General features: G+C 40.9%; 2 protein-coding genes across 4 annotated transcripts; both read left to right on the top strand.

The window, feature by feature from the left end:
- The first annotated feature begins 647 nt into the window (after positions 1-647).
- timp2b (TIMP metallopeptidase inhibitor 2b) lies at positions 648-8,258 on the top strand. The gene is made up of 5 exons (XM_026164882.2): positions 648-1,114; positions 6,163-6,263; positions 6,353-6,461; positions 6,585-6,709; positions 6,850-8,258. Exons 1-5 carry the CDS (start codon positions 985-987, stop codon positions 7,045-7,047), a joined length of 663 nt encoding a protein of 220 aa, XP_026020667.1. The 5' UTR covers positions 648-984; the 3' UTR covers positions 7,048-8,258.
- Positions 8,259-8,899: 641 nt separating this feature from the next.
- On the top strand, positions 8,900-26,070 carry usp36 (ubiquitin specific peptidase 36). Of its 3 annotated transcripts, none has more exons than XR_013908832.1 (20): positions 8,900-9,042; positions 12,711-12,976; positions 13,131-13,352; positions 13,802-13,912; positions 17,793-17,895; positions 17,973-18,040; positions 18,610-18,680; positions 18,788-18,870; positions 19,422-19,533; positions 19,631-19,771; positions 20,292-20,392; positions 20,490-20,628; positions 20,738-21,100; positions 21,392-21,616; positions 22,076-22,191; positions 22,353-23,048; positions 23,321-23,532; positions 23,759-23,944; positions 24,016-24,156; positions 24,751-26,070. XR_013908832.1 is itself a non-coding variant. In XM_026164881.2 (20 exons), the coding sequence occupies exons 2-20, from the start codon at positions 12,724-12,726 to the stop codon at positions 24,880-24,882; spliced, it is 3,447 nt and encodes a 1,148-aa protein (XP_026020666.1). In that variant the 5' UTR covers positions 8,900-9,042; positions 12,711-12,723; the 3' UTR covers positions 24,883-26,070. The 3 variants fall into 3 exon arrangements, 2 of the variants coding, with proteins under 2 accessions (XP_026020666.1, XP_026020665.1); XM_026164881.2 differs by having other exon boundaries at positions 23,324-23,532; positions 24,041-24,156; XM_026164880.2 differs by having other exon boundaries at positions 24,041-24,156.
- The last annotated feature ends 411 nt before the right edge of the window (positions 26,071-26,481 follow it).

Below are 26,481 nucleotides of genomic sequence, written 5' to 3'. Positions count from 1 at the left end.
AATGTAGTCACAAGACTATTCTGGTGTGCTGAGCCATTGCCTCATGGTGTCCAGTACAGAGACTATAATGAATATCATGTATTAACAATAGTAATGCATTGTAATACGTCATATTTATTATCATTAAAACAAACAAAGCTCCTGTCCTTATCTAACAATTTAAATGAGCAACACACACACACACACACACACACACACACACACACACACACACACACACACACACACACACACACACACACACACACACGTCCATCTAGAAAGGCTTTTCATTCCAAAGTTGTATTTTAAGTTAGTAGCATAGTTGTAAACGTCAGTAAGATTTAGTCTGACGCTTTCTTACCTCTGGAGTTGAATCCAGATGTTCAGGTTCCAAGCTCTTTGATGCCTTTTGTAGGCATTTATATATAATCCACTGAGAAATTGTTTATTTCATGGTAATACCTACATACTCTCACTGCAAGACTTGTACTTTTATGGAGTGGCGTGCAAGAGTGAGGAAACACTTCGCGTAAAACTTACGAAAAAAAAAAGGGGGAAAAGTCACAAGTCCCAAAATACGTGTGTCACAGGGTGATGCTGTTTGTTATCACCGTCGTTTCCTAAAAACAATTATCCGCCTCCTCATGCATCAGCCTGAGATTTACGTAGTTTAAGGGGTGCGTGTGTAAAGTCGGCAGCTCCTGACCTCTGTCGCGCTCTTGCGCTCTCTGGCCACCGGAGGGGGGGGAGGAGTTTGCTGCTGCTGCCTGCTAATAAAACGTGGCTGCTGCTGCTGAGGGTAGTGGAAAACAGACTTGGTGTGCAGTCTTTAGCAGGATTACACTTTCTCTCGTGCCCTGTGCATCATTTTATGCACAGCACCGTCGTGCGTCGACTTCTAGCCAAGGACAGCGACTCGTTTCCTTTAAACCCGACAGGCAGGTCTATATCTATACCCTCACTCACTTTTCCAGTTTCAGTTAGAAAGCGTAGTTTTCAGAGATGACCTGGACGATGAAGAGATGTTTTGTCACTCTGGCCATCCTGTGTCTTTGGCGAGTGCAACAACTGGCAGAAGCCTGCAGCTGCTCCCCGAGGCATCCCCAGCAGGTGTTCTGCAACTCAGACGTCGGTAAGTTGATTTTTAGACTAACAATCAACACATCAAGTTGTGTTTTTGCCATTAATGTATTAGTTAGCAATGTCTAGGATAAATTGGTTTGGGTTTCCCCCCCACAAGGAAACCATCGTATTCTGAGAGGGAGACTGCCCAGCTCCCGTGTTTACAGTTGCAGTGGGAGGAGGATGGAATTTTCTGTCCCCCAGTCTTTCTTTCCACTGCCCTCCTCTTTTTCTCTAATCTTCTGTTGATAGCTTCAATGCTCTTTCATAGACACATCAATATACTGTCTGGAGTTTTGTCTTCTTCAATACCATTTTAGGCTTTTTTTAAATCTACAGTAAACCACATTATTCCTTGTTGTTGCTAAGGAGACTTTAAACAAAATCATTTGTGTTTGTGCTTGTTTATGACAACATGAATATAACTTCATTTTCTTTCACCAGTATCACCTCAGTGATCATATAGTTTACTGAAAGGCAAATTCATTTAATCCTACTCAAACGCTCCTGAGGATAATTTCCCTTTAATTTCGCCTGTTACAAAAAAGTACTTGTTGCTGCCTTCAACACAGACCTTAAGCTAACAGGACTGTTAACAGTGACCAGCCTGTCCAGCTCCGGGTCTTTTTTCTTGCTTCTGAGATGGCTGAGTGTGTGGCATGTGGACAGAAGGTGACTTATTCAAAGATTTTTACTCACTGGATTCCATTGCTCAAGAGGATGAATAAACTTTATTATGCTACCTGAGAATGTACACAAATGGAAAGTCAGATACCGCACTAAAAGGGAAGACAATTTTTCTTTCTTTTTACCCTATTTTGGTGCTTTAGGCTTTACAAAGTGAACCTATTAAAATAAGTTCTGTTTTTTGATTAGGCAGATTGTGCAGAACTCTAGAAAAACGAAGATGCTGGCAGTCATCTCAGCCTCACAGCTGATTCACCTCATTTCCATCTCTTAAGTCAGTTTCTAACATGACCTTGACCCTCCGCTCCTGCTTCAGCACCATGGATAGACCCTCACATAAACATAAACCACCATAGAGTCTCGGGGAATCTGTTTCTTGACCAAATATTCTTGAGTTCGTGTCTTCGGGGGTTTAGGCAAAGTTTAAGAGTGGGCTCAAGCTAGTTGGAGAAGAAAAGCGCCAGCAAAACTTCACCAAGTTGCTGGGTCACAGAGAGGGCAGTCAACTGTTGCACACTTGCACAACTTATTTAAACGTCAGAGAGAAGTTTCGGGAATTTACGAAATCGTTGGCATTCCACTTCACCAGCCCATGAACTGACTGCTACCTCAGTGGGTTGATGAAATTTTGCATTAAGCAAGCTCATTCAAAATTCTTATTCTTCTTGGGCTTAAAATGAAGGTGAATCATGTTTTTCTTTGAACCATGGGCCACTTGTGTTATAATAAATGATGTGTGTGTATTAAATACAGCATTCCTATGTAGATTAAAATAAGTCAAGATACTATCTTAATAAGTGCCAGACAGCTAACTGACTTGGAAGTATTGCTAAAGTTTCACATAGCTAGTGCTGGTTTTGGTTTTTGGAGATTACAGATACTTACTGAAGAGCAGTTCATTTCCACAGTGCAGGAAGATCATTACACCACTTGTGATGTCATTTTTAAAGGTGGGCCTTCGTATAACCTGAAAGTCGATATAAAATGAAAATTCCAGATGCAAGTTTGATACTAAGATTAATGGAGGCTTAAGCCTTGAGCCAGAGTTTTTAATCTCATAACAGTCGTTCTCTTTTTTTTTAACCTCAGTTGATCGCCATGGTAACTTATGGTGCAGACTTAACCAGCTTATTTTCAGAGATTTGGATAAACATGGAGATGGGTTGGTTTGATGTCAGTGAGCAGTGATAGTTAAGGATAAGTAGCACCTTTTAGTATCTATTGCAACTCCTGGGTGCTACAGGAACAAAAAAAGCACACACACACATAAAATCAGAGACTTCTTTTATCCTTGTATCTGGAACAACAATGATTTTCAATTCAATTCAGTTTTATGTCTACAGGACCAAATCACAACAGTAGGAAACCTCGGGCAAAACCAGAACCAGGGAGGGGCAGCCATCTGCCATTATGTTCCTATTTACTGAAGTCAGCTGTTGGTCAACTTTGTGCAGAAGAAGAGTCTAATGTCTTGTCAGAACCCCCCTTAACTGGGAGTCAGCACAGAGGCTGATAGAGAAAATGTGATTAGGAGAAAAAGGTAACTGCCACTGATTGGTGTATATGGTTTTATCCAGCAAAGTAAGTCTGGCTTTGTAGAGCCTGGTTTGTAGTGCACGCCTAGGATCAAGTTTTGTTGTAAACAGTTCCACTGTCAAAACAGTCAGAGCAATCTTTCCTCATAAATGGAAATCTATCTTCTGGTTCCTTGGCGGAGGCAGAGGAATGTTGGGTATTCATAAACCACACTCATTATTCTTTACTTTTCTTTTTCTTTTTAAATTTAAAAACTATCTGTGCTGCTTTTTGTGAAGAAAGAAAATGAGTCATATTGGTTCCTGAACAGAAAGTAGTGGGTACGACTTCTGGGACAAAAGCAGCCCATAAATTGCAAGCTGTGCAAACACAGCTGATATTAAAACCAGATTTCCGTCCTTTGAGCTGGACAGAATTTGTGCAAATAACCACAGCAGCTGCCTTAAGCTCCAGCACCACTTGCAATAGCGCGCTGGATTGATCCGTGCAGTGCGACACTTGCAACTCCCCTTTAGGAAACTGCATGTGAACGTTATGTCCATGGCCTCAGTCACATGCAGACTGTAAAAAAAAACAGGAGAAAACGCTAAAAACGCTACATTTTTTTATGCAAGGCATAACAAAACTAACGGCTAATGTAGATGATGAGATTTTAAAGTTATCTTCGTCCATAGCTTCATGTGTTTGCATTTTACATCGGATGCTCTTCCCTGAAGGCGATTTGTATCCCTGGCTGGAATCGTACCGGGGACCTTTTGCTTACCACACGCACACCAATGAGATGATGAGTATTTAAACTCTACAATTGTCCGTTTTTAAAAGGAAAACAAAGGATTACCTCAGATTAGTCTGTATCTCTTTGCACAGGATCAGCAGGATAGTCAGTTTGAATTTGTACTTGACTTTTTCGCACTCTGACCGCTTTGTGGCTCCTCGGAGAGGAAGACGAGGGCACATGCTCTTCAATTACATGACATGCATTTGCTTTTTTGTTCTTTGTTTTTAAAACCCTCCCATGACCACAATACTGCATGCAAAATATTGTGTTTATTGTTTGAGTAACTAGAAAATTAGATGGTTCCTTCGGTTTCCAGTTCTGTGAAACTTATGATTTTTAAAGGGCTTTGTCAGCCTGTTCCAGTAAACATCCAGGCTCTGGCAAGAACTTGCGTACACACTATATACCAGCACAGAGAATAAAGTTGTACTTCTAAACCGCTCGAACAGTTTGTGGAGGAAAAATCCATCAAATCAAATAGGTGGCATGTCAAAGGAATATCACATTAATTAGCTTAAAGATCCTTTTTTCCCCGATAACTTGCCTTATTTTCTCATGTACATGTAACTCAAGAGCTACACCTAATTCTAAAACATGCTAAGATTATATATCAGTATGCACATAAGACCCCATTTTCAGTATTTTTCACTTTATGCCTCTTTAACATCCTGTGGTTATTCCCACCTGCTCTAATTCCTGCTTTTAGGCGTAGAAGAAGAGGTCTCTGTTTGATTCGACACATTGGAGCAAAGGGGGATTACCGCTAATACACTCTGCTGAGAAGTTGGAGAGTTTCTCGGCACGGCTACCTCACTCTGCATCAAAGCGAGGGAGGGAGGGAGGGAGGGAGTTTGTGATATGTAAACAACGAAAAAGAAAAAGAGAAATCCGGTGACTGGTGTAGATTATCCCTAACACAGCTTTTCTTTTGTATCCCTCTTGACTTTAAAGGGCCGTCTTCTCCTTGTATACACAGCACATTGTTACACTAAGAATACTTCAGCAATGTGACTGCCTTCCCGTGCTTGCTTCAGGACCCATCACTCCATCACTCCATGTGTGCGCACATTCTCCTTTTTTCTCTTGCTTCCTTTTGTCTGGGATTGATGCTTTAGACCCTTAAAAGGAGATGTTCTCTAAGCCTCATGAATGAGGGCACATATGGCTCACATCTTCATAGCTTCATATAAAAAAGGCAAATGAAAGGGCTTGATATTATTTGGCAAGGAGCGATCAGAGACAGTCAGTAGCTGCCACCTTGGGAAAGCAAGGACTGAAGTGGAACTTGAGAGAGAACATCTGGTTAGTGTTAGCTCTGTCGCTTGCTTCCTTGCAGTCCTGTGAATATACAGTAACTGCCGGGTGTCTGGTTGCAGCTGACATGTGATCATACTGTACTGCACTTCCACATTTTGAACACACATGGAAAGAGCAGCAACTTTGAAAAACACAAGTTGATTTGGGTTTTTTTTGTTTTTGTTTTTTGACTACTCGGGATTTTAGCTCAACGGCTCATTTGTATGGCTCTAATAGTAATTTTCCATTAAAGCCTGTTTTTTTTCCACATGAGCTCTTTTCTTCCAGCTTCAGAGTGCAAGAGAGAAAAGGAGGAGGCTACATGTGAAAGGAGGAGGTTGATTTGCATGTCAGCACCTCTCTCCAGACAGAAAGGCAGGCTGGCTGAGAGGCCTGGGGGCGGGGGGCACTCTAGTTCAGCTTTTTCAAAGACTGCTGACTGGCTTCCTCCTGTGTCGGCCCAGGAACCTGGGAACAGGCAGCATGCATTCCTCCCTCTGATTGCAGCTGATGAAACACTCATGCGCCTCTGTCTTCCCAGGACCTGGCACATGCAAACTTCTCAGATTCAAGCCACAGCAATGTGCTGCGGCCAACTCCAGCATGCCAAACCTGGGCAGGGCTCAGATCAGATACAGATAGATGCGGATTCATTTCAGTTTTAACATAACAAAGCAGCGTTCCAGTTACAAAGCTGGCATTCACACAAAATGAATGTTAATGCAATTTGTTTTTTCTCTTTTTTTCTTGTCTTTATCCAGTTATCAGGGCAAAGGTAGTCGGAAAGCAAGAGGTGGATGTTGGCAATGACGTCTATGGGGATTCCATCAAACGGCTTAAGTACGACATTAAACAGATCAAGGTATTTAGGACAAAGCTATTGCATTTATCATTTTTCTTCCATGTGTAAAAACTTCAGTGGAATCTAAATGTTTTTGCTTGAATTCCCAGATGTTCAAAGGTCCCAGCAACGCTATCGATGCCTTCTACACAGCTCGCTCTTCTGCGATGTGTGGAGTGTCTCTGGAGACTGACGGCAGGAAAGAGTATCTAATCACAGGTATGACTTTCAGTGCAGTGTAAGGCACATGTTGTGTAATATAACAAACATGTTCTTTAATGTGGCTTCATATAGATTCTTATATATCCTCTAGATTTACACTTTGCTCTCCTTCCACTGTAGGAATGCTGGAGGCTGATGGGACAATGCACGTCACTCTGTGTGGCTTATTTGAACCCTGGGACAACCTGACTACCACTCAGAAGATGGGTCTGACTGAGCGCTATCAAATGGGCTGCGAATGCAGGGTATGGAAAATTGATGATTAAAAGTCTAAGGGAGTAGTTAAAGTTTACATTTACCAGATGATCACTTCCCAGTTGCATAAAACAAATCACCGCTAGATGCACGATGTTGTAACGATCACTGTGCTTTTTCTGATCCTCAGATCACCTCCTGCAGCTCCATCCCCTGCATGATCAACAGCCCATCCGAGTGCCTTTGGTTGGACTGGTTGATGGAGAAGACTGAAAATGGAAGACAAGCTAAACACTATGCATGCATCAAGAGGAGTGATAACTCTTGTGCCTGGTACAAAGGCTCTGCAGCGCCCAAAAAGGATTTCATGGACATCGAAGACCCTTAACTTTACCACTGTGCACATGTCTGCAGTTTAAATATGCCACCATAGAAATATCAAAAACAAAAATAAAAAACTCATCAAATTCCCCTTCTTTTAATTATCAAAAAAGCTGTAGAGTGGATTTTTAAAAAAGGAAAAAAAAAAGGTTTTAATTGCAGATCTCATGTTTTCACTTATCATTCCTATGAGCTCAGCGCTTTTTGCCACACCGGCCCCTGAATCTGAAGCACATCCTCATAAACCACTTCTCCTCCAGCTGGAACAAAGGGGGGAAAACACCATAATTCAATGATACAATTTCTTCCTGAGCTATTAATCTGTAATTCTTTATTCAAGTTTTAAAGGGTTCTATAATTAAAATAACATGTACCTACTGATCAAAGTTCTGTGAATCTGCTTTGATAAATAACACCAGGAAACAATCATCCTGGCAGAGCTATCACAGGGAACAGGAGCATGCTTTTTAAATGTGTGGCAACTGATTTGTGTTAAAGCACGACTCTTTAACCACAGTCGCTGCTTTTCTTATACTATAATCCTGAATAGACAAGAAGGCACTTTGAACATAATTATATCGCAACATTCATATTGTCTGTAATGAAAAAAACATGGTGGAATTAAAAGAGGATCAAATCCTCCATGGTTTGTTGTTTTGTTTGTTTTGTTTCTGCATATATAGATCACAGCTCTAGGCACTGTTATACTTTAGTACGTGTGAGCACATATTTTATTTAAGGTACTACATATAATAATTATTGGGAAAACACCTAAATTCTCTTTTTTTGATAAATAAAATATGTAAATGTAAGTGTATGTATATACTGTGGGAAAAAAATTTAATGGCCCCATCGGCTTGGTCAGTGGAAAACAACAAGATCTTTGAATTGTTCCCTTAATTTTTGTTGCAGTATATTTAAATAAAGAACACTATATATTTTCTTAACATTAGTAAAATACATTTTTGTTGGGAATAACAGATTGTAACCAATCATTTTTCTCGCACTGACGGTACTAAGGTTGCCGTCAGTGTGGCGCAAATGTGACATGAATAATTAATATGAGAGTGTAAAAAGATTCGTCATTTGAAACTGTAGTCAAGTATGATGTGCTGGTTTCACATGGGACTTTTTTTTAAAGATAAGATGACTTTTGTATGCATAGCCATCTGAAACATTACTGTACATTTGACCCTTACAATTAAATTCATAAACCTCTTTCGGTGTGCTCAGTATTTTCATACCAGTACATGCAGCAAGCACACTTTGCTGCTAAATCTAAATGCCTAGGAATGTGCATTTAGTGCAGATCATCATGCATCATTTTAGCTTACTAAATCTGTAATTTAGAGACTCGTTTGAGGCAATCTACTGCCGCCTACTGGAGACAACAGCAACGTGACATTCACGAGCCAATCCATGTGCCCAGATCAAGCAAACATGAGTCCATTCAGCATTTCACAGCATGCAATCCTTTTTCACTGTAGATTTTAAATGCGTTACTATTCTAACATTAAAATGTCCTACTCTTAGGATAACACTGCTGGTCTTTGCAATGACAATCGAATGAAATGCAATCTTAGAAAGAAAAGCAAATGAAAAAGCATCATTAAAAATGTAAAATGGGGGGGGGGGGGGTTGCCCTCCTCTGGGAATTTTCATGAGCATGAGTAGCGGTGTGATTCAGGCCCTGCCATGTTTCCGCGCGTTTTTGTTGTTATATAAAAACATAATCAGGTATCGCGCATCAATGGTAAACAGCGTTGGCTGGAAGTCACGTGTAGCCCTCTCCCGACAGATCGACGTCACGTTAAGCGCCGATTGGCTGAACCTTTCGGCTACAGCGTGACCTGTGCTCTGATTGGTCCGTGATTCCTGTCAGTCATTTTTTTTTTCTATCGCCCTCTCATAATGCAGCATGGGCGAAAATACTAGATTGAAGAGCTTCATCTGAGGAAGCAGAGGCTTCTAGTTTAAATTATTTTGTCCCGTTGAGTGAAAGGTAAGTGAACGGAAAGGCGTATTCGTGTAATATCTGTTCGCTGCTTGTTTACGTGGTGCTGTCGTTGGGCTAAGAGGCGAGATGTGGCGGTTAGGGAGGTTTGTTAGCTACCTGGGTGCTGGGATGCTAACCACATTGCAGCACTGAGGGAGGCTGGCTGGCTTTCGCCACGTTAAGCTAGCTTGGCTGCTAACCGCGTTGCTCCACTGTTAAACGATTGAATAGCAGAACACGAATCAGTCGACAGCAGGGACAGATAAACGATTAAATATCGAGCAGTTGCGATATTTAGCGACGCTTCCTGTATAAATTTTAAACGGTTCAGGGCGAGATTAGCTGCGGCTGTAGATAAGCAAACTAGCATTCAAGCTTTGGTGATTGGCCCATAGTGGTGGGACCAGTAGGTGAGCAGCTACACCGGCTACTTCATGGAGCTCTTAACGACCTTTAGAAAAAACAAGACCTCAAACTAGCTTAAATTATGCGTCCAGGTAGATTTATAAGCAGGTCAAAACAATAAGCTGTGGGATTTAAGAAGTGAAATCTCTACACTTTGAGTGTGCTTGTGGGAGTGTGTTGAAGCGAGTGAGTAGCTTTTTGTAGATCTATATATTAAACCTGGAGTAGTCCAGTTTTGGGGTTTTTTTTGGTGTCATTAGACAAACCTTTGCAGCAAGTTCTTTAAGAGTGATCTGAACCCTCAGTTTTAAAAACATATAGGATGGCCCAATGCTCCTCTAGTGGTGGTGGGTGACTTAGATATGGGAGAAGGTGAGGGCTGAATGCATGTTTTCATATTCTGGTGTTTTGTTTTAATAGTTTATGGATTTTTTTTTCCTCTGTCGTTTGAGTAGTAGTTGAGAATGAATTATTTCAGGGATAAATTATGCTGAGTAAGTAATGTTAATTATCCAAAGCTTCTGTGGCTCAACAAGACAATAAATAAATAAAACATGTAAAGCTACCCGCTGTGGTGACCCCTTGTAAATAAATGCCCTTTTTTAATGATATATTGCCTCATATATATATATATATATATATATATATATATATATATATATATATATATATATATATATATATATATATATATGCCTCCTATATATTCAAAAAGAATCATTTTTTTAAAATGTTCTCATAGTTTGTTTTGTGTCATAATTCAACATTTTTGGTAGCCCTTGAAGTCACCTGCATCCAGCAGTAGTTTAGGCAGGATATGTGCACGATCTATGTATGCATAGTTTACGAAATGCAAATAAAGAGTCAGTATTGGGTAATGCAAGTATTCACTGGAGGGTACTTGAAAGTAATCCCACTGTCTCTACATTTTTTTTATTTTTTTTATTCTTTGTTTAAATATTAGTAGCTAACATAATTTGCTATTGACTGTCCATAAAAGCACTTAATAAACTAATTCAGCTGCAATCTATCCTACAAAAGTAAAAGCTAGTTTTGGTTGCTCACTTATTCGGAAAGGATCGCGCCGCATGTTTACACAGGATGCCCTTCGTGATGCAATCCCAGAAGGAACTCTCAGGATCAAACTGAGGTTCTCCGAACTTTCACTGTGCAATATGGAGTCAATCTATCCTTTACGAGTCAGTTTTCTAAACATCTAAATTTAAGTTCAATATCAGTTGTGTTCCTACAAATTGAATGAAATATTTTCATATCAGTGTGAGGATTACCTTTTAAAATCGGAAACAACCAGGTTATAAGTTTTTAAACCCCTGTAAATAGGCTTTAAGTCGTATTGTTTAGTTTGACATTGCACTACATATTGATTACATAGGCAAAATGGCTTAACAAGACCTTACGCTTAATGACTGTCTGCCTGTGTACATCCCTTCCTTCATTGAATGGAATAGCCCTTTATTGTCATGGTACATGTACAACGAAAAAGGCAAAGGGCATTGATGGAAAGTGGAACAGAAAACAAAGCCATGCTAACATAAATTACCACATAAAGTGAAAACTTATTAAAGTTGGCTTTAAGATATCTGAAGTACTCTTAACATTAAAAAGCTTTACCAGTGTAATTTTATGCTTGATGTAAGCTTGAGTTGACAAGACGAGGAATTGTATTTGTTTTATTTTTGGATTTAATCGATTTTCTTTTTTTTCTCAAATTAAGCATCGGTGTAAGTAATTATTCCCAGATTATCACTGTTTGTGAAAACCTTCACTCACCTTAAAATGACCCGTGTCTTAAATAGCATCATTTGTTAGTTATGCAACCAGCATATCCCAAACAGCAGTCAGAAAGTTTCTGTGTTATCAGTAATGTGACACAATCGGATTAAACATCCGTGTTTTGGTCAGCGCATCAGCAGAGCTGCCTGTTTGGACGGTTGCATCACTGCAGTTAGCTCCCTCTCCCTGTGGGCTCTGTGCTTCTTAGTTGTATCAGTATCAGCAGCACGTGAAGGTCAGCATGCCCTTGTGCATACAATGCATGTTCGGCCCTCCTTCCCTCTTCATGACGTCACTGCCTACTCTGATGAGTAAGTCGTAGTGCTGTATTGTCTCTATGATGTAGCCTTCGCTTCTGTTTGTTTGTTTTTTTTTCCTTAGATGTTTTGTTGTCTTTATCTGGGGGGGACGGTATCATTTGTATGGGTAAACTGAGAGAAGATTGAATGTTTTACACACTCACCATCAAAATATGGCGTTGCTATGCTGTGTAATAATAGCTTACTCGTAAGTTTAAAAAGTAAGTCACAGGTTCAGCGATTGATAGTTGAATGTGTTACTCGAGGGATTGCAGGTCACCTACTCTCCGACCCTCTAATGCTCCCGTAGTTTGGAGTTGCTCTCTGTTAACTGCAATGATCAGCTGTGTAAACAATGTGTCACTCTTTCCTTTGGACTTTGATCTCCTCATTTCTTCCCGCTGCAGTCAGCCGGCCAGTCAACTTGATCGACTAACACCCTTCATCAGCTGTTTAGTTTAGCAGCCTGAATCAGAGCTCCTTTACAGCTGCCTGGTGTAAAGCAGCAGTTCTCAACACTAAAATGGTCTTTGTGTACATTAAGCTGCTTTTTATGTGTAGAAACAGTACATGGAAAACACTTTTAGGTTTACTGTTATTACTTGTTACTGTAGATCTCTAACTGTTGTGACAAAATTTAAGGAGCTACAGCTTTGCTGATTATGCACTCACTGGAGTCGAGAGGATGACAAAAAATTTGATTAGGTCAAAATGTGACTTGTATAAATGTAATTTGGCAGTTAACTACAGCTGCTCACACCTTATGTGTAAGCATAAATGCTCTCCCTCTCCTATCCCATACACTCCCCCACCCTATGTTACATCTGATGCCTTGCATAACTGCAGGGACAGCTGCCAAGACCCAGCTGGAAGCACTCAGTCCTTATCTCTCTTGTAAGGTGATGTCAGAAAATGTGCCTAGAGAGGTGCCCACTGGAGGGCAAACAAACGGGCTTAATTTATTAGCTATGAGAGCAATTTAACTTGTATTTGCAGGTTTAATTTTGCTCATGTTTAACTCTGAAACAAAGTAATTTTGTGTGAGCATTTTTTGCAGATATAAAAAAAAAAAAGGATGGCATGTCATTGATATCATTGAAATGGTACATTTTTATTTTTATTTTTTTGTGCAGTCTTGAGAAGTGATGCTGACACTCAATCTGTTTGTCCCCACAGTGATGTTCCAACAATGCCGATAGTGGATAAACTCAAGGAGGCTTTAAAACCTGGCCGAAAGGACACAGGCGATGAGGGTGACCTCAACAAGCTATTGGCCTCTTCTGCCAAGAAGGTCCTTTTGCAGAAAATAGAGTTTGAGCCTGCCACCAAGGGGTTCTCCTATCAGCTCGACAGCCTAAAGAACAAGTATGTGATCCTCAATCCTAGGACTGAGGGTGCTACAGCACAGAAAGCTGCAGAGCCTGCTCAAATTAAGAGGCAAGGTAAGCTCTCAAAATGAACTGAAAATTGAGCAGAATTTGATGGCCTGACATTTTCCATGTTTGACCTTTTGTTCTTTGATGCTTACCCTGAAAGCTCAGTTCTGGCGTTCTGTCCTCGGCTAATGTCACAAAATTGCCTGTACCCCTTCTTTAGTCTTAGAGAATGTGGTCGGGGGCCAGAGCGATGGGATCCCTGCTCCGCAGAAGATGCTCTTTCCGGGGAACAAGATCACCCTTAAGTGGGAGCGTGTGTACAGGGTGGGAGCCGGCCTCCATAACCTTGGAAACACCTGCTTCCTCAATTCCACAGTGCAGTGTCTCACCTACACGCCGCCACTTGCCAACTACTTACTCTCAAAGGAGCACAGCCGTGTCTGTGAGTAGATTTACTATCCTATTTACTTTTTTTTTTTATTTTAAACACTAACAGTTTCTCACACAGTTTGGGGAATTACTTTTACCTGGCCTATATCCCTGTGTGTGCCTGAAGAAGGAAAAACAAGAAGTGTAGCTTCATTTGGTTCAGCTAGTTTATTTTGAGCTCCCAATCATCCAGGGATTTCCTTACCTGGATGATTGTGCATGCATCAAGACATTTATTATTTGGAGCGTTTTTTTTTTTTTTGTTTTTTTTTTACTCGTTTTGATCATCTCATTCAAACAGACTCTATATAAAAGATTAACATATTGTAATATCAGCAGCTGGTTTGTGGAATGCCTTTTAACCCCTTAAATTTGAGTTAAAGGTATTGTTTTTGTATTTAATGCTAACACCTGCTTATACTTTTATGTTATTTGTAACTCCTCTTCCTCTTTGTTGTTCAGGTCACCAGTCAGGCTTCTGTATGATCTGTGTAATGCAGAACCATATCATCCAAGCCTTCGCCAACACAGGCAACGCCATTAAGCCCGTCTCCTTCATCAGAGACTTAAAAAGTAAGATCGCCCTCCTTTAACAGTGCCTGAGCAGTTTATGCCTTCTAGGTTTATCTCAGACGTCACATTTATTGGTTGGCTACTCTCAAGGGTAATGTGTTGCAACAGTGTCCCGTATGACAACAATGGGCAGTAACTGCAGTATAGAAGTGGAGCAGTGAGACTGCAGTTAGTGAATGAATCCCACGTAGACAGTAGCGATGAGGTGTGAGTAGTGCCCTGACACGGCGAGTTACTGTGCTGTAGTTTCATTGCACCCTAGTCCCCTCCCTACCTGGCTGCTTCCTCCTTATGTGATGCTGCAATCATGTCTCCACCTCCTGTGCCTCATTTTCTCTGCCTCCCTCCTTTCCCAATGCCCTTTCTGTCTCCTTGTGACTGCGGGCTTTAGCACAAAAATGTACAGGCCACCTGCTTTCTCCCCCCCATCAGAGCTCAGGATGCGCTGTATGTGTGTTCAGGTTTTTTATACATTGATTTAGCTAGTGGCCTCCTCTGTAGCTTAAAATGTGCCGCTAATGCTGGAACAGTTTAAATGCACACATTGAAATATCAACCTCGGTATTTCTAGTCCAACTCTAAAGCCCATTAATACAGTGCCATATCACTGCACAAAAACAAAAGAGCTTACTGCTGCCGATTCCTGAACTGCCACCAGATCTCACAGCTGAGGTTTCACAAACAAAATAAAAACACGACACACCAGTATTAATGCCCACAGCTTTAATGTCTTCAAGATGTTGCCTCTCTCCTCTCCTGGAAGTGCCTGGAATAGATCATTAGTGCTTGATGTATTATATTCCTTTTTCCCCACTCTCGGGTGACTCATTGTTGTGAATGTGCAGGGGTGCTATGCTGGGAATATGTTGATGACCACATTCTAATAGCTCATCCAGTTTTCCATTAGGAAATAACAGTAGGGTACATTATCTCTACTATGAGACTCTTACTGCAGATTAGACGCCGCTCTGTAACCATAACATGTTTATTGGGTCATTATGCCATGGTCTGGGTGAAAGCTCTAGTTTGATTGGCTGCAGGGTGTACTGTATTTCCTGATAAAGGACCTTTATGTAGTTACAGTGAAACAGCCAGCCCACTGTTTGAAATGAATGTGCTGACCTAACCTGTTTCTATAATAGTTACAAAAAAGTGTGACTGTTAACCTGGGGAAAATGACAACTTGGATGGCTGGAGTGTAGCTAAAGAGACTGGACACAAAGGACAGGAGGTGCTAGTTTCTAAAGGAAGAAACAAAGGACTGCTAGAGTTTTGTACTGTCCAGTTTGCCAGTGTAGGAAGAGTATAGTGCCAGCCTATAAAAGGAGTGGTATTTATCATATTACCTCGACATGCATGTATTTCCTTTGAGTGCCGAGAGAGAGCCGATGAATCGGCTCACTGATTGTTGTACATCACTACTATCTGTATTAGCCATTCACTTTATAAGTGTGCACATGTGCCGTGTCATATTTTAATAGTTAAATGACTATAATCAGTTATTCTTGTTATGAAGACTATAGAGAGAACCTAATTTTACGTTGTGGGCCAGTTCAGTTAAATCTCAGTGGGTCAGACAAATCGGTTAATCACCTAATGACCATTTAAAAAAACCTGATGTGTTCTCCTTAAGTCTTCATGTTTCTGCATTGTAAAGAAATGCTGCTGTAGTAAATGAAAGTAAAAAGCATTGCTGTTAGACTTTGTCTATAAGAAATAAAGTTGTAAACATTAAAAGCACTTGTAACTCCTTCCTGGGGCCCGTTCTTCGTACGTCGCTTACTACATCCAAGATCAAATGACACATCCAAGATCAAATCATCGCGCTAACTCTGAGCTCGCTATTCCGGTTCCCCGAACACACCTGTTGTTGACGATTAGTATAGCTGGATGAAGTAATGTGAGATCACTGGGTGGCCCAACAGGGGCTACGCATCGATAGTAGAAACATTGATCGGCAACCCTTTGATTGGTCGGCGAAAATGTCGAAGGAGCGCGCTCGGTATTCTTCGGCAGCAGAGCAAGAACTCTTGAGTGAGGGATTTTAGGAGTTTCAGAGTCTAATTAAAACGCAAGGGAACACTGCAAAGGCTGCAAAAGCAAGGAGAGAGGGCTGGCAGAAAGTTGCTGACAAATCAAACTCGTAAGTAATTTAATAATAACAATAATAATGGAGTGGATCTATATAGCGCTCTTCAAGGCACCCAAAGCGTTTTACAATGCCACTATTCAGTCACTCTCACATTCACACACTGGTAGCTGTCACAGCTGCCCTGGGACAGAAGCCAGGCTGCCATATCGCGCCATCGGCCCCTCTGGCCAACACCAGTAGGTGGTAGGGTAGATTTATCATATCACACTATATTATCCAATATTATATTACATTATATTATATTACATTATGTTATATTATATCCCCTTTCACATTAGCGCCACAACAGGACCCACTAGAACATGGGAACAAGTAAAAGGGAAATATAAGAATATTCTACAGAATGGTAATATTTATCACTTATATTGCTTTTCGTCTCTTGGAAAGAGACCCTGAAATAATCTGTTTGTTTGTTTATAACAGCAACCAAGAAAAGGGGCAGCGCAAAAAAAGACAGGTGGTGGTCCTGCACCCCCTCGTCAACAAGTTGGTTAAGTAAATAATACCCTCACGGGAAAATCGATATCTCTCTATGAGCACACTGTCGCGCTGAGCTAAAGGATCCTGTCTGTCCCGCAATATACGCTGAATTCTGAAAACTCTCCTTATCAATCTTGCACCTTCTGCAATGGGTGGCTCGCGTATACGGACAGGACATGGCTGCAACAGGCTTCCCAAATCCACCTTCGCTTTTATAGCCGTGGTCTCCCATCTTGATTACACGAAGTAAATTGCAATTACTACTCTGAAATCTGAATTACATCTGTAATAATCACATACATGTAATAGAATGTTAATAGTACATTTCCCTTTTTTAGGAAATGACCTGTATGTATCTGTGTGACATCAATAAAAGGATCAAGTGCTGCATTATCTTTAGTTACATTGATGTTATTTATTTATGGTACAACAGTGGTAAAATATCGCTGTTGCTTTCGTATACATGAAGCGGAAATACCTGAGTGGCCGCGATCTAATCCTGTTTACATAAAGTAAACCTGCTCCCGAGCAGGTTTACGCTTACGGCTCTGTTGCTATGACAGCAAGTCCCGGATGGGCTTCGAAGAACCGAACGATCCAAGATCACGCGAAATCGTCAACAGTCAAATCCGGCTAACTTGCTTAGCGAGGTACGAAGAACGGGCCCCTGATCTTTGACGTGTAATTAAAACAACAACAAAAATAAAAAAATAATAGAAAAAAATCTTTGAATTAACAGCAAAATTCAGTTTTTACATTTTGTTTGTGTATAAATAAAAACATTTCTGTAGAAAATTATGGAAAACAATAACTTTTCTGTTATTTAATAATGAAAATATTACTTCAATTTGTGACCTTTAATGGTTTACTTTGGTGTCTATCAGGCCATAAGTGATAAGCTGTCATGCTATAAATAAGAAATGAATTTTTTGTTAGGTTTTTTTATTTTTAATGAACCTCTACAGTTTCTTGCTTTGCTTTCACTTATTGTCAGAAATCACGATATGTAACAAATGTCTGTGACCTCAGTCAGATAATCTGGGTAGTCAGTGGTTGATCTATTTCTTTAATGAGCCTGTGGGTCATTGCAGTTCATCAACATTTTATCAAATACAAGGAACATTATTGACAAGTTGGAAAGTGAGAGACGCCTTTCTCTGAGCCTCCCTGTCTCAGTAAGTGCGAGGCTAGAGGAAAAATGTAACTCTGGTAAAGCATGAAATCTGACAGGCTCTTTGTCGTCCACAGAAATTGCAAGACATTTTCGCTTTGGTAGTCAAGAGGACGCCCATGAATTTTTGCGGTACACCATCGATGCCATGCAGAAAGCCTGTCTCAATGGCTATCCGAAGTAAGGATTTATGCTTCTTATGATATTTGTTTAGTCATTAGTCATTACATGAATAACTTTTGTCTTTGTGTTTTTAGGCTTGACAGGCAGACCCAGGCCACAACACTGGTTCACCAGATCTTTGGAGGTTACCTCAGGTCAAGAGGTATTGACTGATGAATAAACACACAGCTCAGATTAAGTCTTAATGGTTTGATGCAGGTTAATACTCAATATACTAAATTAGGCTAATATAATCTTTTTAGTCATGCATGGAAAACAGAGAGGTGTCATATGTGTGTATCTTACCTTGGCTTAAGATGCAGGTATCCTGTGTAATTATTTTATTTATTTTTTTAGAAAAAGACACTACATTGTCAAAATTTATTTAACTATTCAATCTCTGTGTTTTACTTAAGAACCCACTGCTCAAATATTCTAATTTAAATTGAATTTAAATCTTATTAAAAGAGACATTCATTATGATTAACTTTCATATTGAAAGTGAGAGGTTAAGGAACAGAGTTTCGCTTGTTCTATAATGGAAAAATAGAAACGAGTTAAAATGTAAAAGGAATTTCCCCTTAAAGTTTGCTCTAATAGTCAGATGAGGTTGTTTGAGGTGCCTGACAGTTTCATGTTTACAGGAAATTGAACTGAGGTTGCTGCAGCTTCAACAGATTTTACTTACAAGTACTGTCAGAAGAGTGAGACTTGTTTTTTTTTGCCTTTCAGTAAAATGCTCTATTTGTAAAAGTGTCTCAGATACGTACGATCCTTACCTGGATATCGCCGTTGAGATTCGGGTATGTTGCACGATATCTCCTTATTGTATAACGTTTATTTTCATGGAAATGTTCATGTTTCTGTCTTTGGAAAGTTTGGTAACGTAATTTCTGTTGTGTTGTTTTAGCAAGCAGCAAACATAGTGCGAGCCTTGGAACTGTTTGTTAAACCAGATGTTTTAAGTGGAGAGAATGCCTACATGTGTGCCAAGTAAGTTCCCCTCTCATGTAGTCAGAAATGATTCAAAATACTTTCACCAGACACTTCATTAGGTACACCTTGTTAGTACTGGGTTGGACCCCATTTTGGCTTCAGAGCTGCTTTGATTCTTTGTGGCACGTATTCAGCAAGGTGCCTCTTGGGCCATATTGACATGATGGCATCACACAGCTGCAGATTTGTTGGTAGCACATCCGTGATGCAGATCAGTATAACTGCAGTAGCTCAGTAGTTTCCGAAATAGACTGGTTGTTGATGGCAGACGGGCCAAACCACGTTCAAAGTAATTTAAATCACCTTTCTTCTCCATTCTGATGCACAGTTTCAACTTCAGCAGGTCGTTGTGACCATGTGTACGTACCTAAATGCATTTAGTCGTTACCATGTGAATGGCTGACTAGATGTTTACATTAAGCAGTTGAACAAGTGTATCTAACAAAGTCAGTGGTGAGTGTAAATCTTAAAATTTTTGGGGAAAAGGTCTTAAAATTAAAAAAAGATTAAAGAGTGTCGTCATAATTTTTATTTTTCGTCCTCTTCAGGTGCAAAAAGAAAGTGCCGGCCACCAAGCGCTTCACAGTGCATCGAACATCCAACGTACTCACCCTTTCACTGAAGAGGTTTGCAAACTTCAGCGGTGGAAAAATAACAAAGGTTAAAGAATTTTCACGACACGGACTGATTTTTAGCAAAACTGCCTCATTCCTCTATATATCTCACACCTTTCTGTCATTTTCTTCTTCTTTTTCAGGATGTTGGTTACCCAGAATTTCTAAACATCCGCCCTTACATGTCTCAGAGCTCAGGCGATCCTGTCATGTACGGCCTCTATGCTGTTCTGGTGCATTCAGGCTACAGTTGTCATGCTGGACACTACTACTGCTATGTGAAGGTAAGACGGTATAGATAAACAATCTTTTTAGTGTGCGTGTGACAGGAACGTGAAGGAAAATTGGCTTTAAAAATCCTTCCACTCCGTCTTGTGGATTCCGATCGGGAAAGGTGACAAATTAGGTGTCAGCGATCTGAATTTAAAGTTCCTTTTCTACACTGTTTGTGAAAGCTTGTTGTGAAACTTTCCCATTAATACGTCAGTTTTGTGGAGTCAGAAGTGACTATATGTGGACAAGAGAGTGGATTGTTAATAGCTTACCATAGCAGACCTGGATAACAAGCTGTATCCATCGAATATACCAGTACAACACATTTACACAGATAGCTGCCAGTTTTTGCCAAATATCGATCTTCACCAAAAGTCAGGGTCACATTGGTTTCTCTCAGTTCCTTTTTAAAAGCTAAAAGTTAACAAATCCCTTTCACAGCTAAACTAGTGATTAAGATTTGAGAGCTTTAGTTATCTTTACAGGGAAAATGGCTTTATTTTATGTTTCTTCCCTCTTTTATCCTCACAGGCAAGCAATGGACAATGGTACCAAATGAATGATTCAATGGTGCACTCAAGTAACATCAAAGTGGTCTTGAACCAGCAGGCTTATGTGCTTTTCTACTTGAGGTGAGACGGTAGCGAATGATGCAAGAGATCAAAAAAGATGTCTGTACCTCCTGGATGTGCAGTCCAACAAACTAGGGTCTGTGTTTGTGTGTTAAAGGATACCTGAAACCAAGAAAAATGCAGATGGGCAGACCACCAAGCAGGGGATGTTGTATTCCGGGAAGAATACGGCACCATCGGAACAGATAAAGAGGTCCAACTTGAACGGGCCTCTCTCTTCCCCACAGGTGAAAAAGGTATAAGAAATATTTGGCTTTTTGTAAAATAGTAAATGTATGTGTTAAACTTTCTAGCTTTTAACATTCTGGATAAAAAATGTAAGAAAAGTCCTCGTTTTCTTGATAGAAACTTGAGCCAGCCCAGCTGCGCAAGATCCAGTCGATGGACGGTGGTTTGGGTTTGCCCATTTCCAGGAACGGTGTGAGCACTCAGCCACAGCCCCGACTGTCCAACTGGACATCCTCTTCCAACGGTCTGCCAAAGCTGCCGGGTGGACCCGCAGTTATAGAGGAACCTTTCAAGAAGGTGAAGAAGCCCTCTTCGCAGAGCCAGCTGCCATCCCGCAGCAGCACTCCGACCCCTTCCAACAACGGGGTCAGCAGAACGGAGGGAGATAAAAAACAAGGTGGAGAAGGCAGAGGCATGGCAGCGTCTACCTCATTTAAGTCTTTGTCTGACTCCTCCTCTGCTGACACCACTGAGTCAAAGGTACGGTATAAAGTCAACAAGCATGAATACAAATGTTACATTAAGGGTGAAATCTTGACAGGGATTTTTAATTTTGATCATCAGGTAATAAAAAATACTCAAAATATTTGAGTGCTGTGAAAAGCAGTGGCATTTCTTTAGGGAAACATGCTTTCCTACAGAGATTCAGTCTACAGTAGCATGAAAACAAGGATTCTCTCACATTTCAGAAGCCATGTTTGATGTAAAAGATCAGATCTGCAGCTTCACAAAAGCATAACCGCCACCTGTGGTTTTCTCTCTCTGGACCAGGACTCCGTTGGTCCCAAAAGTGCACCAGTAGGAGAGACTCCCTCCACTCCTCGGAAAGGCTCCAGCGGCCTGGCGTCTCCAGCAAGGAGCGTGGAGCGCTCTCAGAGCACAGAGGAGCAGAAGACGGCAAAAATTAAACCCCCGGCTCTCGGCAACATCACATCTGAAGCCACCAGCACCATGTCACCTCCACCTGCCAAGAAGCTTGCCCTGTCGGCCAAGAAGGTGAACGTCATCCCCATCCACAGCAGTTGCCTCACTTCCTGTCTTACTACAAACTCATAATAATTCTGCTTCCTGTCGTGTAACGCCACACCTGCTGTCACAAATTGCACCGTTGATTTCAATTAGTCTTTTTTATTCAGGCAAGTTAAAGAGTGGTGTTGTGTTACGTTTTATGCCTTTTATGTAATGTCTTATTTCTCCAGTGTACCGTCTAATCAACCACATGTTAGCACTTGTTTAAAGTTTGTCTTCTTTTCCTTTAGTTTGTTCTTTTTTCCTAATCATTTCTAATTCTTCTCTGCCATACCCTTTCTACTTTGTTTTCCTCTCTCCACCCCCCCCCAATCATCCTTTTAATCACCCTGTTTTTTTCCTTTATTTACTCTCTTCCTTATTTTTGTCACACTCATGGCTATTTTCTTTAGACCACCAAGTTTTTATTTATGTCGATAACTGCAGGCTCGCAGCCGGAGTCCGAACAGCATTGATGTTCTGCCCCGTTTGCCGTCCAGTGACCCCATGCATCAAAATCAACTTAACTCCCTCACCCTTGCCTCACCCACTCCCACTCACAGGTATGTATATGGAAACCTGTTTCGTATTGCGAATACTCACACTAGGCATGGTTGAGTTGTACAGTCCTCTGCCACTTAGGGGGTCAGTATACTCTTAATGTGAGTGTATCCATTCAAATTTTGACACCCAAAAACAAAGACGATCCTTATTTCTTTTCCAGAGCTGATCCATTCCATTCATGTAAAGTCCAATCATCACCTTTAGCCCATTCAACTGGATCCTTCAAACTGCAGAGTCCTCAGAAACAGTCCCTTTTCTCCACACTGCAAAAGCCAAGCGTGAGCCTTCCTCCTAAAACAAACGGTCTTCACTGTCCAGGCCCAAAGAGTCCCAAGTCTTCCAACAAGCTCAACTCAGTGGTTCAAGAACCAGACCTTGACGACCCTCCCGCTCAAAATGTCAAACACAAAAAGAAGAAGAAGAAGCGGCGGCATTCTGAGGTGGAGAGCGTCCCAGAGCCAGTCACATCCCCAGCTCCACAGACACAGTGCACTGCAGCAGAGTCCGATGGCGAGAAGAGGTGCAAGAGGAAAAAGAAGAAGCGAAAGCGGCTGGACGAAGACGGAGAGAAGGCGAAGGAGCGGGCGTGTGTCTCGTCTCATTTGGACACGTCAAGCCAGGAGGAGGACTGGTGTCAGAGTGGCATGTGGAGCCTGACCCCTCAGTCCAGTGCAGAAGAGTCTAAGAAAAAGCCTCAGTTATCCGCTACAACTCCATCGCAGTGTGAGTCAAACCGGAAAAAGCAGGAAACGGATTGTGTGTTGAAGAAGAAGAAAAAGAAGAAAAAGAAAGACAATGTGGGTCAGTCAGGAGACGCTCTGCAGGATACAGTGTCTGCACGCTCTACAACAGAAAGGTTGGTTCGAGTCTGGTTATGTTTGTTCTTCACCTGAAGTTGAGTTCGTGTGTAAAGCTCTCAGAAAGTCTACATTACTGGCTTGACTCTAGGAATCAAGAACTTCTCTAAATGTGTTATCATTATTCATAACTCTCATAAAGGACTTGAAATAAGATTCTTTTTCATTAAATATTTGATCTTCTCACCCTTAAGGGTTAAGAGTGAGACAAAGTAGTTGCTTCTGCTATATGCCTTTCATTACCTCGATCTCTCATCTGCTTTTTCCCCAGAAGCAGTTCTGAGATGAAGCCCACAGGGAGCCAGAAAGATACAGGAGATTTATTAAAAGTAAAAAAGAAATTAAAAGTGAAGAAGAGGCTAAAAGAAGAGATGCAGCAGTGGGAGGAGAGCAAGCATTGTCCTGATGCTGAGACTGAAGCATCGGAGCCCCCGTACAAAAAGAAAACGATGGAGAAGGACAGAATAAACAAAGAAAGCACAGGTGTGTGAGCGAGAACTTAACATTACATCGATTACCTGTGGAGTGTCAATGTAAAATTTTGATTGGAGCCATTTGACAAAATCACTTTGCACCTCTGCAGCCTTTCAGCCTTTCTGTGGAGTGACCAGTCATTCTACTTTTGTGCAGAGTGTGACTCATTGCATTTTGAGAATGTCAGATTTAATCACAGTTCTGTGATTTTGTTTTGTTTTTTCTCAATTCCCAGCCACAGTGGTAGTGTGGGACAGCCAAGTGAAGGACGGCTACAAGCGCAGCGTGGCACCAGCGGCTGATGGAAGTACATCGGATGGCTCGACCCGCGCCGCACCCGTAGCTTGGGATGGGAAAAAGACGAGTAGTGTGGTAGAAGAGCTGCTCAGGAACGCGTCGGATAAAGCCTACGGAGCCAATGGTGAGATGCAGAGTCATATTTGTGTTTTTAAATGCAATTTTAAAGAAAATGTGTTTTTAAAGACCCTAAAGGGTGTCAGTGTCTTGTCTTCACTAGTCCTCAGTTGGGATGGTGAGGTCTCTGCTGTCAGCAGAGATGCCATTGAAGATGCCCGCGATGCCAGGTGTGACACTGTGATCGACGAGTGGGATGAAGACTTCGACAGGGGAAAGGTGAGGGGTGAAATGCAACATGAAAAAAGTCATTGTCTGTCTGTTCAGTTCACAAGAATCTGTACTGCTGCATTAGAATTAGTTAGATTTCAGTGAAACTTGCACACAGTGATCACCTAATGGGTCTTTACTCAAAATGTGCATGAGGTCAAAGTTACATTTGTCATTTCACAGGCAAATTTAGTGCCACTAACCAGACTTTTTATTGTACTATTCTTAGTTAGCGTATTGTCTGTCTTGTCTTAATGTTGGTTTAAAATGGAGCACTGTAACAAAAAATAATTTCCCCCAGGGATCAATAAAGTATTCTGATTCTGATTCAGACACGTTGTTGCTCTTGGGACCTAAACAGTTACTTGTGACACTTTGCATGTATATTGTGCAATCAAGTACGATCCCTGGAAAGATTGTCTAAAAATGTGTTGTTGTAATCTCTGTTATTAAACAACACAGCGCCCCTATTTCTCTCTATGATGGCCAGTTTTTACCCTGCTTTCCTGTTTAGTATTTTGATTATTAACAACTAAAATACTTCTCCGAGACGATATGCAATTATTTAATTTTAATTTTGTCCCCTTTTCCTCTTATTAACAGGTGAAGAAAGTAAAGCAGTATAAAAGAGAGAAGTGGAGAGGGGCCAGCAGCATGTTCCAGAAGATTCAGGACAGGCGGAACAAGTGGTCTGTAACACCCGGAGGGAAGAGAGTTTTTGGAGTCCGACGCTGAGAGTCCAGATTGCTGCTGAAGTCTTGCTGACTTGAAATTGAGACAGAAAATACTTTTCTTACCAAACTCATTTACCCAATCTCTCTCTCTCCCTCTCTCTCTCCCTCTCTCTCTCTCTCTTTTTTCTTTTGTCTTTTGTTTGTTTAATCCCCCATATTCAAGAATAAGATATGTGCCAAAAGCAGTACACATTACTGTATCAGCAGTCTGCCAACACAACTTTTAAACTAATCAATGTGAAATATTGTTTTCAGCAGACAGCTGAATTTCACTATCTCCCCTTTAGATGCCGCCATGAGCAGCTTAAAGTTTTCTATGCATTCAGTATTTAATTGAAAATCCTTACATCACGAACATCACGTCAATATCGCGCTAGATTTGTGTCCTTTGAGCCCCGATTATTTCCCTGAAAATGTGCTACCTTGAAATACAAAAAGCTTTACCGTAATTGTGAAAGGTAGGCTGTGACTCATTGGCCTCGCTGAAAACTGCGCTGAAAACGCAATCTGAGCAAAAAAAGTGACTTTTTTAACAAAAAATGAAATTATTCTATGTCAAATAACAAAGCTGGACTCATTCATTATTCTTGTTTTAGATTTCTTAAATATTTTTATGTTATTATTATTTTTTTCTCATAAGTTGGGATTTTATTTTGTACTCTAGTGTCTGTACCACACTGCTTCTTTTTAAGGACCGAGTTTTGCCTGCATATTGTTGGTAAAATTGAGGTTTAAAATAGCCACTGTTTCCTCATTACGCATGCCTAAACTGGTTCAAAACCCATTTTAAATGAAGGGTCGTTTGTAGTTGCGCAGTTCTTGTTACACACGTGATTTTTCCCTTCCTTACCAAGTTCAGCTTTAATGTTAATACATTAATAATACAAAGGAATGCTCGGTGTCATCGATATGGAGGAAACGCATCGGATGCTGTTAGTTTTATTTTTTATTCATGAGTTATTGTTTTCTTACAGCTCGGTGCAATTGTTGTGTGCGTCGTAGAGGCCGGCGTTTCTGGAGGAACTCTCGTTGGCGCAGTTAATTTTCTACTGTGCAGCTATCCAACTATGTAGCTCATCTCATCAGTTCTTCATTTAGAGAAGCTCAGTTTGGAAACATGTTTTTGTTTTCTGTAAAGAAGGAAAAAAACTCCTTCACCACTATACTGCAATTAAAGGGTTACATTTTATACTTCTGGCACTGTGTTATGATGCGATAACTACATGATGAGATCTTCTTGTCCCCTTGTATCTTATACCTCTATGCAATTTTTCTGACAGTCATGCTCGCCGTCTAGAAACTGGGCTGAGACTCAGGAACCCAGAACCTCCTGTATTCCCATCTCCACCCTTGATCAGACCCCATTTCATGTAGGAGTCATCCCTGGACCTAAGCCGCCTCGTTGCATCCTGTACATCCTATAAACAACTGTTTTATACAAAATATATCAGGTGTGGAATCCATCTAATCATCTTGCACCAGTTTGGGCACAGATGTGTAGAGAAACTAAAGTTAAATAAACAAATGCTTTGCCAGTGTAGATTGTACAGTCCATCTTGTGCTACCAGTGTTTCCCCCACCCCGACAACGCTGTAAAGAT

Source organism: Astatotilapia calliptera, chromosome 4 (genome assembly GCF_964374335.1).
Source record: "Astatotilapia calliptera chromosome 4, fAstCal68.1, whole genome shotgun sequence".
Lineage (NCBI taxonomy): Eukaryota > Metazoa > Chordata > Actinopteri > Cichliformes > Cichlidae > Astatotilapia > Astatotilapia calliptera.
Note: the sequence above shows the minus strand (reverse complement) of the source record. Positions and strands in the feature narration are given on the sequence as shown.

Bases quoted from the DNA above. Each gene is read 5' to 3' on its own strand.
- usp36 (XM_026164880.2), top strand. From the start codon at position 12,724: ATGCCGATAGTGGATAAACTCAAGGAGGCTTTAAAACCTGGCCGAAAG. The intron at 18,041-18,609 runs GTATTGACTGAT...TTTGCCTTTCAG, and splicing joins AGGTTACCTCAGGTCAAGAG to TAAAATGCTCTATTTGTAAA. The intron at 21,101-21,391 runs GTACGGTATAAA...TCTCTGGACCAG, and splicing joins CTGACACCACTGAGTCAAAG to GACTCCGTTGGTCCCAAAAG.
- timp2b (XM_026164882.2), top strand. From the start codon at position 985: ATGACCTGGACGATGAAGAGATGTTTTGTCACTCTGGCCATCCTGTGT. The intron at 1,115-6,162 runs GTAAGTTGATTT...GTCTTTATCCAG, and splicing joins GTTCTGCAACTCAGACGTCG to TTATCAGGGCAAAGGTAGTC. The intron at 6,462-6,584 runs GTATGACTTTCA...CTTCCACTGTAG, and splicing joins GAAAGAGTATCTAATCACAG to GAATGCTGGAGGCTGATGGG.